The sequence below is a fragment of the Manacus candei genome, unplaced genomic scaffold (genome assembly GCF_025592945.1).
Source record: "Manacus candei isolate 608988 ecotype Guabito, Panama unplaced genomic scaffold, ASM2559294v1 h1tg000013l, whole genome shotgun sequence".
Classification (NCBI taxonomy): domain Eukaryota; kingdom Metazoa; phylum Chordata; class Aves; order Passeriformes; family Pipridae; genus Manacus; species Manacus candei.
In genome coordinates this window covers 2,505,548-2,519,608 of record NW_026138061.1, presented here as the reverse complement: position 1 = coordinate 2,519,608, position 14,061 = coordinate 2,505,548, and the positions used below count along the sequence as shown (strand labels likewise).

The 14,061-nt window shown below is 40.0% G+C and overlaps 1 protein-coding gene across 1 annotated transcript in view; it reads left to right on the top strand.

The window, feature by feature from the left end:
• The window catches only part of SNTB1 (syntrophin beta 1), a 111,572-nt gene that overhangs the window by 44,705 nt on the left and 52,806 nt on the right, over positions 1 to 14,061 (top strand). Inside the window, exon 2 of the mRNA XM_051778491.1 lies at positions 9,607 to 9,823. Coding sequence (XP_051634451.1) covers positions 9,607 to 9,823 — 217 coding nt within the window. The remainder of the gene's footprint in view (positions 1 to 9,606; positions 9,824 to 14,061) is intronic.

The window sequence follows — 14,061 nt, the reverse complement described above, 5'->3', positions numbered from 1 at the left end:
GAAACCTAATAGAATCATAACTGTATAAATTTTCCATCTGACAAAATGGATGCTGGGAAACTCTATGCAATATTTATTAGAAAAGGAGTTTGATCTTAAAAAGACATTTTAAATCAAAATGTCAATTCACAGTTCTATTTTGTTTGTAGAGAAAGAAAAGAATTTGAATGAAGATGTATTTTTCAGAGCACCTCACAAAATCATTTCATGGAAAAGAATCAGATTCTGAATTCAGTATTTTTTTGAGGATTTTTACTGCTTCACTTGTTCCCTGTGTTCAGTAATTCATTTTTTGAGATCCTGTCTGCAGAATAGTTTTAGATTATGCTATTTAAAAGTAATAAACCTGCCCCTCCCCTAAGTATTTCCTTTCACCCCAAACTGCATTATGCACTTAAGTTCCAGGAGGGCCATATTTCATCAGGGATCACTGGCATTTTTTAAGATACAGTAACTGTAGCTCCTTGGGGATGAGAATAGAAGAGCTGTCATCTTGGTAAGAACTTTTCACTGCAAAGAGCAGCACATGATGCCATCCATGGTCCTGTGGCAGCACCGTTGGGTTTCAGTCTCAGTCTCTTTGTGTGCTTCAGTTCTGAGAATTTCCTGTGCTCAAAGTGGAGGTGCTTTCTGAATAACTTTTAACCAGTTCTAATGACTAGTGTGCTTATTCTTTAATTGTTGTAGTTTGTTGTTAGGTTTTTGGTGACTTATTCCTAGAGAAAACCATAATCCCTGGGAGAAAAGAGCTCCATTCAGATGGAAGCCAAAGAACTGAGGCACAAGGATGTGGTTAAATGTTTCATTGTCAGTCTCTTTTCATCACCCTTGCTGGATATATAGTCCTGCTTCCTTCATTCCTTGAAATACAAGAGGTGGTGTCATGTGAGTTCTGTCTCCCTTCCTGTGCCTCTGTCTGCTTCAGGTAGTTTTCTCCAGGTGATAGTTGTAGAGCCAAACCTCATTCCAGGTCTGCCACTCTCATGCTGGGTCATCTTGCAAATTACTTTAGATGGAGTAGAGGGAGTGTGAGACTGTGCTTGGACTTCAGAACCAGGCAAAGGTGGTCTTGAGCTATCATTATGCCACAAAAATAAATGAAAATAAAAGTTGCTACATGATGCCCACCTCTGATCAGAAACACTCATCCCAGTTCACCATGATTAATTTAGAGACCTCCTTGGATTTGTATTTCTTTGTCATTGAACTTCAATAGTGTTCATATTCTTTCCTTCCTGCTTTCCTTCCTTCTTACCTTCTTTCAGTACCTCTATGGATAAGTATTTATAATCTCTGGCACATGAGCATTGTGGATATAGCCGTTGGTCTGTCCTGTTGGTAAGGGTACAAACTAAAGGATTACAAAAAATAAGGACTTGCATGGTGATCTGATGCCTTTTGGTGCACAGCCCAGACACAGGAGATACAGCAGGTTCTTTGCTGAATGTGTGCCCTGAGTTTGTTCGTTTCAAAGCTCTCAGTATTGTCTAGTGAAGAATGAAAAGGACGAACTAAAATTTTGCAAGTGATTGCAGCCCTGCACTTTAAAAGAAATCCTGGGAATCTTAGAAGGTCTTGAGAGTTTTCTGACAGGGAGAAGACCATGGACATTGTGAATCCAGTTTTCACTGACACTGGGATCTCTTTGATTTGTTTAAAAAGCAAAAGTCATGAAGGGGTAGAAATTAAGTTTAATGCTGAGAACTCTGCCACTGACTTACTGCATGACTTTGAGGAAGGCATTTTAACTTGCCTGTGTCAGTTTAGCCATCTGTAAAACAGGTACAGTCATACACAGCATAATAATTTCCCTCTCAGTGAGTGCCATTTTCAGTCTATCCTGTAGTACTTAATGATTTGTGTGACTGCTGAAATAACAGCATCCTCTAAAACCGTAATATCCTTACGTATTTTTCACATAATCAGTAGCAGTTGAAATATTTGTTCTGACACTTGAGATTACTCATGTAAATAGAAAAATTATAGCATGCTGGCAATGCCAGACACCTTGAATTCCATCTGAGTGTGTGGGTGATTGGAGAGGGATCTGTAAATACTAACAGAGGCGGGGAAACAAACATGAGCAGCACACAAGAAATTCTGAAACGAGTTATTCCTGAGATTTATGTAAAAAATTTTAAAGTATAATGTCAATTTCAGGTAGGACGTTGCCCTTAGAAATCTAAGTACTGGTTCCACTGAAGAAATGTATTTCACTCCATTTCCCTGCTTTACATGAAGTCACATTTTTCTCTTGTACTTTGAGTAGGGTTACAAGGAGTATGATGACCTACTTCTAATATCAATTGACTAAAACCACTTTTTTTTTTTTAACTTAGGAAACATTCTCCCTTGGAGACAAACAGAAGCTCCAGTTTTGTTATCAGTGGTGACTCACGGGTCCTACAATGCTTTTTCTCAAAATGTGACTGCTAATATCCATGTTCAGCTCCCAAATTGCCAGTTTCAGATGTTTTCCACTGCCATTATGAAAGATCTGCGTAGTTCTAATGGTAGAGTTGATAGTGTCACGTAACAATGTGGCAAATGAGCTGTGTAACATTTTACATAAAACTGTAGTAAGTTAGCTACAGCTTGCAGGTTTAGACAGTAGTCTTTTTCTATTTGTAGTTTATTTGAGAAGGGACACTTGTGCAATGTAACTGCTTCCTGTTCTCCACTGAGTAGTGTTTCTTTTGAGAACAAGTTCTTCAAGATAGCATCAATGTCTCCTTCTAGATCAAACTATAAGCATCTCCCTTTTAACCAAACATTGCACTTCTGGGATTTACAGGATATGTACAAGCTAAAATTTGTTTTTCACATTATGAAGAGAGAGATATATCTGCTTTTATTTCAAGGAAGTACATAAAGTTTTTGAAAGATAGATGAATAACTTATGGGACTTTGCCAGTAAAATTCATGTAATTATCATTAGTTACATATCAAAACTCAGAACTAAATACATCCAATTGATTGAAACAGAAACTTTGAAATTTAAAATAAACTAAATAACTTGAAGGAAACTGCAACACATTCAGTGTTGTAGGTATGTAATGGAGACCTTATAATGGAAATTATAGAGAAACACCAACTGGAAAGAGTCTGCCTTTAGTTTATTATTACTTTACCAGTCTGAAACTTTTGTGTACCAGATTACTGACAGCCTGTGACTGCTTTTGATCACTCCATCAGCTCAAGTGCTGATGTCACGTGTTTAGAGCTTTGATCCAGCCTCCGGTTTCATTGTGATTCTGTCTGACACAAGTTTGTGTCTGTTTAGTTTCTGTTAATCTGTTTTAAACAGAAATACAAAAAAATCTCACCGCAGCATTGAAACTCGTCCTGCTTCCTTGAGCACGTGTGCTGTTAACTTGGAACATCGAGTTGATTATTAGACCATGGAAACATAACTCAGAAGGGAGCTGAAAGGGGATAGTTAGCGGTGACGAGCTCCAAGTGACCTCAGGAAGAGGGGGTGGGAAATGCTGACTGGAGGCGAAGTTTTCAGGCTGTCTAATATTGGCTGTGTGCTATATTCATGCTGTGGAGTATAAAACTGTAGCTTTGTTGGAGGAATGAAAACGGATTAATACTTACAGGCTTTGCAGTTAATGAAATTGATATGCTGCATAAGATAAGAAGATGTGTAAAGCCTTCTCTCCCTAGAAGACATTTGCTAAGGAATGTCAGAAAGAGTTGAAGAAGTGTTTGCTAAAGGGGAACATCAGGCCTAGGGAATTGGTGACTGAATCAGCCCATATCACAGGCAAAGTCTCAGGGAAAGGAAACTGAGGAAAAGTAACTGTAGAATTTTTGATGTTATACAGAAGCTTGGGATGGCCTGGGAATGTAATCTCCAGCTCCTACAGGTGCTGAAATCAGAGCAGAAAAGGGAGGCCCCTGGTGCAGGTGGGAAGGAGAAAGCATCCATAGAGGCTGCCCATGACTCCAGTCTGGACTCACACTGGATTTCCCCCTGCAATTTCTTGACTTCTAAGACATTTTTGGTGGTGAGTTACGTTTTTTGAAACCTGATATAGATAACACAGGATAGCTGGTCACTGTGACCTATTCAGTTATCAAAACCATGAGATTTCACAAAATGCACCGTTGCATGGCATCCCAAGAGCAGCCCATTTTGTCCCATTTTCTCCTGTTTGATGAGGCCCAGACCACAAATCTCCTTGCCTTATTGACAAAGAAATTCTCTTAACCACATAAAACTACATATTGCAAGGCACTTTGAAGAGGAACTGCCTTCATTTTTTGAGTGCAAACATGTGATGGTGCTTATAGCCCTGCTTAACATTGCTTCACCTCTTCTATAAAAGCAGCTGCTAATTTTAATTTACACTGTGAAGTATTCCTTGTATTTTTAAAGTGAAATTGTTGATCTTATTAATCCAGCCTGTTTGTAGCCCTCTGAAAGCTCAAAATTGAAGCCTGTGATTGCTTACCAGCCACCTTTTGGCACCAATTGCTAAGGTTCTCCTTTCAGGTAAAGCTTGTCTTAAAGATGTGTTTGTCTCCTGGATCTTTCTGAAATTATTCTTTCAAAACACTCATTCATGTTTTCCATATAAAAAGCATAATAAGTGCAAACATCGAATTTTTTTAAAAAGGATTTAAAAACAGCCATTTCCTTACAATTTAGGTCCAAGCTGTAAGGACCTTAAGAGATGAATACAGAATATACTGAATTCAGTAGAATTATTTTAAAGACAGCAGAAAATGGGAAATTGAGTATAGTCTCACTATACAGTATGAGAAATGGCCAAAACCTAAAGGAGATTTGTGTTCTCATAAGGTGTTTATTTTAACTAATTCGTATTATCTTCCAGAGGCGAAGATCCGATTCTTTTGGCAGATCAAGAGGTTTACTATTTTCAAATCCCTTTCAGCATGGGAGAAAGCAGATGATGTTAATGGATGTTACTTGTCTGAACGTAGCAAGAGATGTTTGTGTAGGAAATGTAGTGGAAACATTCACAGGCAGGATTGTTGGCTGCTGTTTGGTTTATGCCCACATTAAAGCTGCTGTAAGGGTCATATCTTCATAGATTATCTGATTCATAAACTCTTTTCTTCAAGTATTTGGGTCTTAAGCTGCTGGTGCCATCATCAAAACTATCTCAATTTTATATCCCATTTTTATACATGTGTCTTTACTAAGGGGTGTGCAGTTGGCTTGAGTTTAGTGGAAATTTGATCTCTTATGTAACACCTAGCAGGCAAATTCTGGTATCGTGGTAGGGGACACACTGTGCTTTTCCCCTGTGAAGGGGAATTCCTTGATCAACTGTCTTCAAGCAGATTCAGTGATGTTGTTCCTTTTACTTTCGTACTGTAAACCTACACATCCTGTCCTCATTCCTCGAGTAACAAAAGAGCTTTCCTCCGGCTCGCTGGCTTCTCTTCAGTGGTCTTTGTCTTCCCTCCTAGGAAACAGTTTGAATGTGTCAGAAGAGTCCCAGTTCCTCAGAAAGGCGTCTGGCCAAGAACCTGACCAAGTTGGTCTGTAGTATTTCTCTCATTAAAAGCCTGTTTCTTCCCCCCAAAAAAATCATCTGTGAACAGTAACAAAGGATTAATTGTGGAGTCTTGGGACTTGGCAGAAGTGCATATAAATGAAGTGCTTTTTTGGAAGCTACGTTCCCTGTCTTGCAGATCAAAAAATATATCCAAAATATTTCAATGTGTATCAGTGGATTAATTCATTTGATTGCCACTTCCCTTCCTCTTCTCTTTGTGGGGAGGGGCACTTCGGAGATTGGAATTTTAATTGCTTGACCGCAGTTTCTTATTAGTGGTGCACCAAAAGGGTATGGATCATTAATTAGGACTAAATATTAGGATCTCTGAGGTTGAGCTATAGCATCAAACAAATGAGTTTAGACAACTCTCGACTGAAATTACAGTCTATCAGTAAATTGAGTTATAATAATGAAACCATTAAAATTTTTTTCTGAGTCACTGCATGTTGGTTTCTGTGTTTGCAGAGTACATTCTGGTGGTCTTACAGATATTGGTGGGTTTATATAAATATATATTTAATATTTGTGTATATAGTAGACATATGTATTCTGAAGGCATATACATGTATACATACTTATAGCCTAGTTATACATAATTCAGAGTTGCTATACAATGGCATGCCTTATTTAGTTTTATTAAATGTTTTGGAGGTTTAATCCATTAAGTAGTTTCATTGGCAATGTATAAAAGCAGTTTTCTTGATAGTCGCTTTCTTTTTCAGTCAGTACCTGAATTTATGCTACTGTATCCAAAGGAAAATCTAGCTCTTGAGTGTAGTGGTCTGAAAGCAGAATATTATCCACATTATTGCTTTAGTGTCCAATAATTTGTATCATATTTTCCTGGTTTTAAAACTTGATGATGGAAGCGAATTGTATAACTTCAGTTATACTTTAACTTTGCTGTATCCATGACTCTCAGTGCAGTGTGGAATAGGATATTCCAATATAAACTTGTTTTCTTCTGTGTGGGTTAAGAGCTGGTTAGTGCAAAATGTAACATGTAGGGGGTCACCCTAAATTGCTGTGTATGTAGTAGGGTTACTGGTGCATTGCTATAAAACAGCATGTTCTTCAGTATTTGCATCCAGAATTTAGAAGAAAATAGGAAATAATTGCTCATAAAACTTATGAGTCATCTGAACACTGTGTGCCTTATTTCAGCTAAATTCATAAACTGAACTTTGGTTATGGACATGTTATGCATGTTGATGAAGCAACTGGAAAACAGTGGCTCTGAAATTTAAATAATAACAAAAAAATTTATAAATGGATCAAGTTCTGCCACCTGTTGCACTCCCATATTACATTTGTGCCTTTATGTGTATTCATTTGGGGACTTTTAAAATATGAAACATGTTACAATATGCAACAGCCATAAAGTCTGGACTGTAAAACCCAGCAGAATTTAGCCATGAGTCTAGAGCTGTGCTTATATTTAGTAGGACATAATTAGTAGAAACTACCAAAATCCTTTTTTTTTTTTTTGACAGAAAACCTATATCATTTCATTTTTTTATTCTGGGAAGAGGGTTGTGCTTCTGCTCTCTCTGCCTGCTCCTGCTTCCTCTTTCATGGAGGTTTCTGAAACATTTCAGCTGTCTGCCATGAATTCACTGGTGCATCACATGGAAACTTGGCTTCTTGGCACCTGGAAGGGACGTCTCTTTTCTTCTGTCCCATCTCTGGGGAATTAAATCCACATTTTGTGTTCCTGCTTAGGTTTACAGCCAAATTTTTTACTTCAGCTTCCTTCCTCCCCCTGCCCCTCTCTCTTTTCCTTAATTAAAATATGCTAAGGTCGAATGCATATAGCTGCAACTGAAAAAGGACGAAAATAGCACAGATGAAACAGCTACACTATTGAGACCTGGACCTTTATTTAGCATTACATTTGCTGGCATGTCACTGTAACAGGGTTCAAAAGCTGACAGGATTACTTTTTTCAACAGATTAATTGTTAATCTCTAGTTTTAAAGAGAACAAAATTTTGTTTCCAGTCAAATGTGATTTTTACAGCTTCAGCTGTTCCTCCCATCTGAGTTAATGACAAAGTCGTATTCATTCAGTGTAAACAGGAATAGATTCACCACATCTGTATGTGTTCAGTTTCTCTGCTTATGAGTACATACATGAGGCTATGAGTACATCCAAACTGAGATGCCAACTGCTGCAACCGGTATCTCTATGACACTGGCTAGAACTGCTTATTTTCAGCACCTTTGAAAATCACATAATTTATGGAGTACCCAAGGATGAGCACTTGTTTTGGGAGTTAGGTAACTCAGATTTTTAGATAATGGACTTCAGGTATGTGTCTACAAAAAGATTAAAAAAATAAATCACAACACTTTTTGTTTCAAATAGTTTCTGGAAGCCTCATAGAATTCTGTGCTAATTTCTCCCTGAATAGGGAACAAATTAATTTAAAAAATGCTCAGAATAGGAGCATCGAGCTCAGAATAGGGACAAGGAAATCAAAACACTAGTGTTGGGTAAGACAGCTTTTCTGATAAATCACAAATGATTCTTCTCACAGAGGAATATTGTGTAAAATACCTAAACAAAGAAGTTCTTGTAGCTGAAGTTAACAAACTTTTTAAAAAGCAGAGAGTGAGCAATGGCAAGATGTGCACTAAGCCGTTTTAGAGAAAAGATGGCAATAGATGTTAACAGAGCCTGGACTCCAGTTTTGCACTGATTTCTCTCTTGGTAAAACTGTTATGAAGTGCCTTAAAAATAGTGATACTGCAGTTATCTCTGGTTTTGACAGAAAATCTGTTGTTGTTCTTCTCCACTCTTCTGAATGCTTTTGTTGCTTTCTTTTTGAACTTCAAAACTTCTCTAGGCTTTCCCTTATTTAACGTCCTTTACCACAATGCTGCTTTGTAGTTTACCCGCCCTTTTGTTAATCAGTCCTTCACAGCTTCTTCAGCTGAGCTGACACAGTGATCTGCACCATTTCCTTGAAATGGTCTCTCACAGCATTTTAATAACGTCCCCAAATAATTTCACAGTGCTCCTGCCCTTTCAGTTCATGTCACTGCTGTCTGAGTCCTGGGTACAATCAAGTGGCCACAGCCAGTTAGACAGCCACAGCTGTATGCAGTGGGGATAGAGACTAAACTAGGGCACTTAAATGTGAGGTCTTTTCTTGGCTCAGGTTTATGAAGGAGAAGGAGAAGGAGACTGTGACTGGCAAATCTGCCAAGCATATGAAAAGCAAACGTAATCTTGAACTACCAAAAGAATTAAAAAGCAGAGAAAAATGTTGCAATATTTGCCTGCATAAAGAGAGGAGTATGAAGTACATGTGTAAAAGAGGTATTGATTTTTGAATACATTAAGATAATTGCAGAATCCTACGTTCCCTTTTCCTATCCATACTGGAAAAAATCCTGGAAGAGGCTGAGAAGAGATCTAATCTGACACCTCCACTCTCACGAAAGGCTGCAACTCAATTTTATTTCCCCAAGAGAAATCTAAGAAGTGAATTGGTTTTTATTTACTCCATATATATATATGTACAAGTAGATTAGCTAAAACTGCTTCCCAGCAAGCAGAAATAGCTGTCGAGATCGGTGGTGTGATACCGACAAGCATGAACCAGAAGCAAGATGTGAGTTGGCAGCACTGGAAGTATTGTTGGAACATTTTAGATAGGAGTGTAATAGGTTCACTGTCACTTGATTGAATGTCTTTCTTAAAAAATTCCACGTACCTCAGACAGCCCATGGCTTCTGTACGTAGGAATTCCTGCATGACTACTTACAGGCTGCCTATAGAGGTGGGATGACTCTCCTGGCCTTACACCAGCTGTATGTTCTATTTTGCCTATTCTGTTCTTCTTCCTCATTTTACTTATTGCACCATACTGAGACTGGCAGCAGTCAGATTTCCATCTCCTGCATTTGCACAGCTTCCAATGCTGGGATGCTGGGTGAGCAGAAATAATGAACAACACTGGGAGTTAACACCAGCTCAGAGAACTCACATGAGGATGCAACTACTGAATGTCCATTTATTTATTGCTTTCCTTTTTTTTTTTTTAAATTTCTCTTTTCCATAGTGAAATACATGAGAGAAGCAACCCCCTACGTGAAGAAAGGCTCCCCTGTGTCGGAGATCGGGTGGGAGACGCCTCCCCCCGAGTCCCCCCGCTTGGGCTGTGCCTCTGCTGACCCAATGTCGCAGCTTTCACTCTCCATCCACAGAGACAAGAAGACAATACCACTCAAGATGTGCTACGTGACACGCAACATGACAGTGTCAGACCCTGAAAACAGGTGAGCTGGGGATTTGCCTGGGGTTGGGATTTTGCATTTGTGTTGAATCGTTGTTGACCTTTTCAGCGCTGGGATTGGTGAGCAGGAGCTGGGCTCTGGCCACACGTAACAACCCAGCAAGGGAAGCAAGCGCTGATTTGGGAAGGGTGGGTAGTTGTGTCTGAGACATGTGATGCTGGGTTCAGCTTTTGGGTGTGCTAAAGAAACTCTTCGATGTGGTAATCCAGCATTTTTATTAGAAATAGAATCGCAGGAGTTTGTTTTCATCCTGATTAAGTGTCTGCTTTTGAAGGAAAAGACACTGTACACACTAATTGGTTACATCCTCCAGGCTGGCTAGATCTGATTCCACTAAATTGCATTTTCTTTCCTTTTTCTAATGAATATTATTTTAAAAATGGTCTGTTTTGTCCATTCCATTCTGGACATTAAAGTCAGGAAGAAGAGAAAAGTTCCACTTACAAAGCATTTATGGGGAATTTTTGTGACTTCTTGGTTGGCTTTTTTTTTTTATGATGTTAAAAATAGGATGAGCTTTTACCAGCCCTTATTTATAACATATGTGGAACAGCTGCACAACACCAGCACACTCCCTGATCCTTGCTCTAACAGCTGCTAATAAAAAAGGGACCAGTCAAGTCAGGGATGCAGACTGATTCTCCATCCAAATAATGGCCTTTTTGTTTCTCTACAGTGTGCTGCCTTGCCCAGAAGCTGGGTGTAATGTCTTTGATTCTCAGCACTTACATATAGGCGTAAACAAAAGTTACATTTTCATTTGCAGAGAAGGTTAAGGAGAGGAGCGGAGAACAGAAAGGGGTCTGAGGAGAATGGGTTCCTTTGTAATCTCTTGCACTGCAATTCAGAAACTTTATTAGTATCTGTGTAATTTTCCGTCTTTTTCATATTTGTCTGACCTTTTAATTTTCACCCTCCATGCTTTATTGTTTAGTATTGATTTATTCTCCTTCTAGTCCTCATCTCACCACGTGGTTACCACCATAGTTGGTGATAACTGACAACTACAGAACTGCAATTGTAAAACAGAAATAACCCTGGCAGTCTTTCTCAGTTTAAATCAAGATGTTTACTGATATTGGCCACCTTTTTTACCTATATCTGTATAGTTTAAGATGTTGAGGTTTGACAGCTGTATCACTTACTTGTCTGAGAGTTTGTTGTTCTCTCTGCTATGGAGTGTATTTTAAAAATACCCGTACAGGTCACATTGTTTGAATTGATACAGTGTAATGATACTTTACATGTGTTGGCTTCATTTTGTCATAATTTTTCCCCTTTTCTTTGGACCATATTGTAGTTTTCAGCTTCTGTCACTCTCCTGATCCTTGGTTTGGTTTGGGGGCCAGGAGGGCTGACTCAGAGGGACACACACTTACTGCTCATGCTACTTCTGCAATGTAACTAACTTTTTTGAAGCATGCTACAAATGTGTGTGTTCTTAGGTGTTACTAGGAAGTAATGTGTGGGAGAGCCATTTTGCTTGTTATCATGGTTTTCATTTTGTGTTGCTGTCATTTCCTGTGGAAAGATAGACTTCTGATTGTTACTATGGTCCAGCACAGTGTGGCCTAAGCTGGATTTTTCCATCAAAGCCCACAGTACCTCACCACTGTGGTAGCTGTAGTGTAGTAGCAGCACCTCATCGATTACCATCTTTACCAGTTTCAGGGTTTTTTAACAATTCTGAGTACTGGAACTCGTATGTCCCAGGAGAAATGCTACTACAATGCAGCAATCCCTTCCCACTGGAATGCATCCCAAGACAGTAATCTGATTCCATAAAAATAATTTTATCTTCATTCACAGCGGAGTCCAAACCATGTTCTTACGTGCTTACAACGCTTCTGTTTCATAACCCAGTGACCTGACACACACAGATTTTATAACTGATGGTGTCACTTTGCTGGATGACTTTAGGAGAGCGCTGCTGGCAGACTGCGAAAGCATATGCTGGCCATAGAAGGGCTCCTTTGGATTATAGCTGAGCTAATTTTCATCTAAGAACAAACATGGGCATGAAAAGCCTGAGTTTTCCAGTGCAGCTATTTCTTCAGCGCAGGCTGAGGATAATGTCATAGCAGCATTGTGGAACCAACCTGGACTAGCTGGATGTTCAGCATGAGAAGATACATATATTAAAAGACCTAAAAGGAAATATTTGCTTGTTGGCAGAGAATTATCTCCAATTCTTAGAAAGCTGCAGTGAAATGTGAGTTTAATGGGCATGGAGGCGAATTGTTTTTGCCATTAGAGCTGGTAGCGCTGCATAGGATTTCTTCTTCTCCTGGAAGACTCACACTGGTTAAGAGATTCTTAGGTCTGTGTCTAATCTCAGCTGGTTTGGTCAACTTGTTATGTTGGAGCAGGAGTGAAGTTTGGTGCTTTTAGAGCCAGAGGTTCTCAGATGTCTCCGTCTGCTACGCTACCTGTGGGTTCACTCTGGAGGAGGTAGGGAATTGTCTTCTGTGTCACCTGATTAAAAAAGCTACGATAACAAGGAGAAGATCCTTAATACAAATTAATGCCATACTTAATGTGTAGGAATTTTTTTTAATAATATAGACATGGCATCAGGAGAAAAGATTCAGAGCTGCTTAGTGGCATTTGTGTCATTCTCCTCTAGATGCAGGGCCCATTGTTATATTTTAGGCTAGAAAAAAAGCTTAAAATAATTGCTACCAAAATCAGTTGTTTACCTGTGTTTTCACTAATAAATGACTTCTTTGGCGGCAGCAGTAAAGGTTAATGTCAGGCCTCACAGAGGAGCATCCCCTCCCAATGAAGGGACATGTGGGAATGGTCATAGGTAGTAATACCAATAAGCAGTAAATCTTACTGCAGTGTAGAAAGCTTTTCATCAATTTCTGGTGATGATATTAGGGAATAGGAGAAAAAAAAATAGGTGTCTGAGGTGAAATTTTTCTATTGGTGCTTTTAAAGTCTTGGGACGTAATACAGTACCCGGCACGGGAGACATGACATTCCCTGAAGGAATGAGACCATACTTTGTGGACTGAAAAGATTTTCTTGTCTGCTTTTGAAGTCACCCTAAAATCCTGCTTACACTTCTTTCAGCTAAACCCAGGATGTGTGGGCCTGATCCTGTCAGCATTTAATGTGCACACATCATGTTTTTCCGGTGTCAGGAGTCCAGAGCAGTGTGATCCTTACAGGCAACTGTGCCAGGGTCCAGTCTTAATGACTGAGTTATGCATTGGCTGGATTTGGCCCTCCAATGGGAAAGGTTTGCTTTGGTCTGGAAGCAAGTTAAAATGGGCCAAGACAGATTCCCAGCAGTGTGGTGCCAGCTGTCAGCTGCACACAGTAGCAGCACCATAGCAAGTACGACTACAGCTCAGACTTCACACCAAGGACACATGGAGAAACAGATATGGAACTTTCCTTATCTGTTGTGCATTTCAGGGTTGAACTGAGAATTAAAATCAGAAGGTAAAATTGAGCAGGTGTGTTCTATAGGTGTGTTGAGTTTGCATGGCCAGGTCCTGGTAGCGTGGCAGCTACAGGGGTGGTTTCTGTGAGAAGCTGCTGGAAGCTTCCCCTTGTCTGACAGAGCCAATGACAGACAACTCCAGGATGGACCCATCCCTGACCAAAGCCAAGCCAGTCAGGAATAATAGTAACACCTCTGTGATAACATGTTTAAGAAGGGGGAAAAAAGTTACTGCACAGAAATAATTGCAACCAGAGAGGAGTGGAGTGAGAATCTGTGAGAAAAACAACTCTGCAGCCACTAAGGTCAGTGAAGAAAGAAGGGCAGGAGGTGCTCCAAGTGCCAGAGCTGAGATTCCTCTGCAACCTGTTGTGAAGACCACGATGAGGCAGGAGTGCCCCTGCAGCCCATAGAGGTCCATGGGGGTGCAGAGATCCACTTGCAGCCTGTGGAGGAACCAATGCCAGAGTAGGTGGATGCCTGAGAGAGGTCTGTGAACCCATGGAAACCCATGAGGGAGCAGGCTCCTGGCAGGGACCTGTGGATCCGTGGAGAGAGAAGCCCACTCTGGAGCAGGTTTCCTGGTAGGATTTGCAACCCTGTAGGGGACCCACGTTGGAGCAGCCTGTGCCTGAAGGACTGCATTCCATGGCAGACTGATCAGCAATTGATGGAGAACTGTTGCCCATGGGATGGACTCACACTGGAGAAGTTCATGGAGAACTGTCTCCCATGGGAGGGGAGCAGGGGAAACAACATGTGGTGA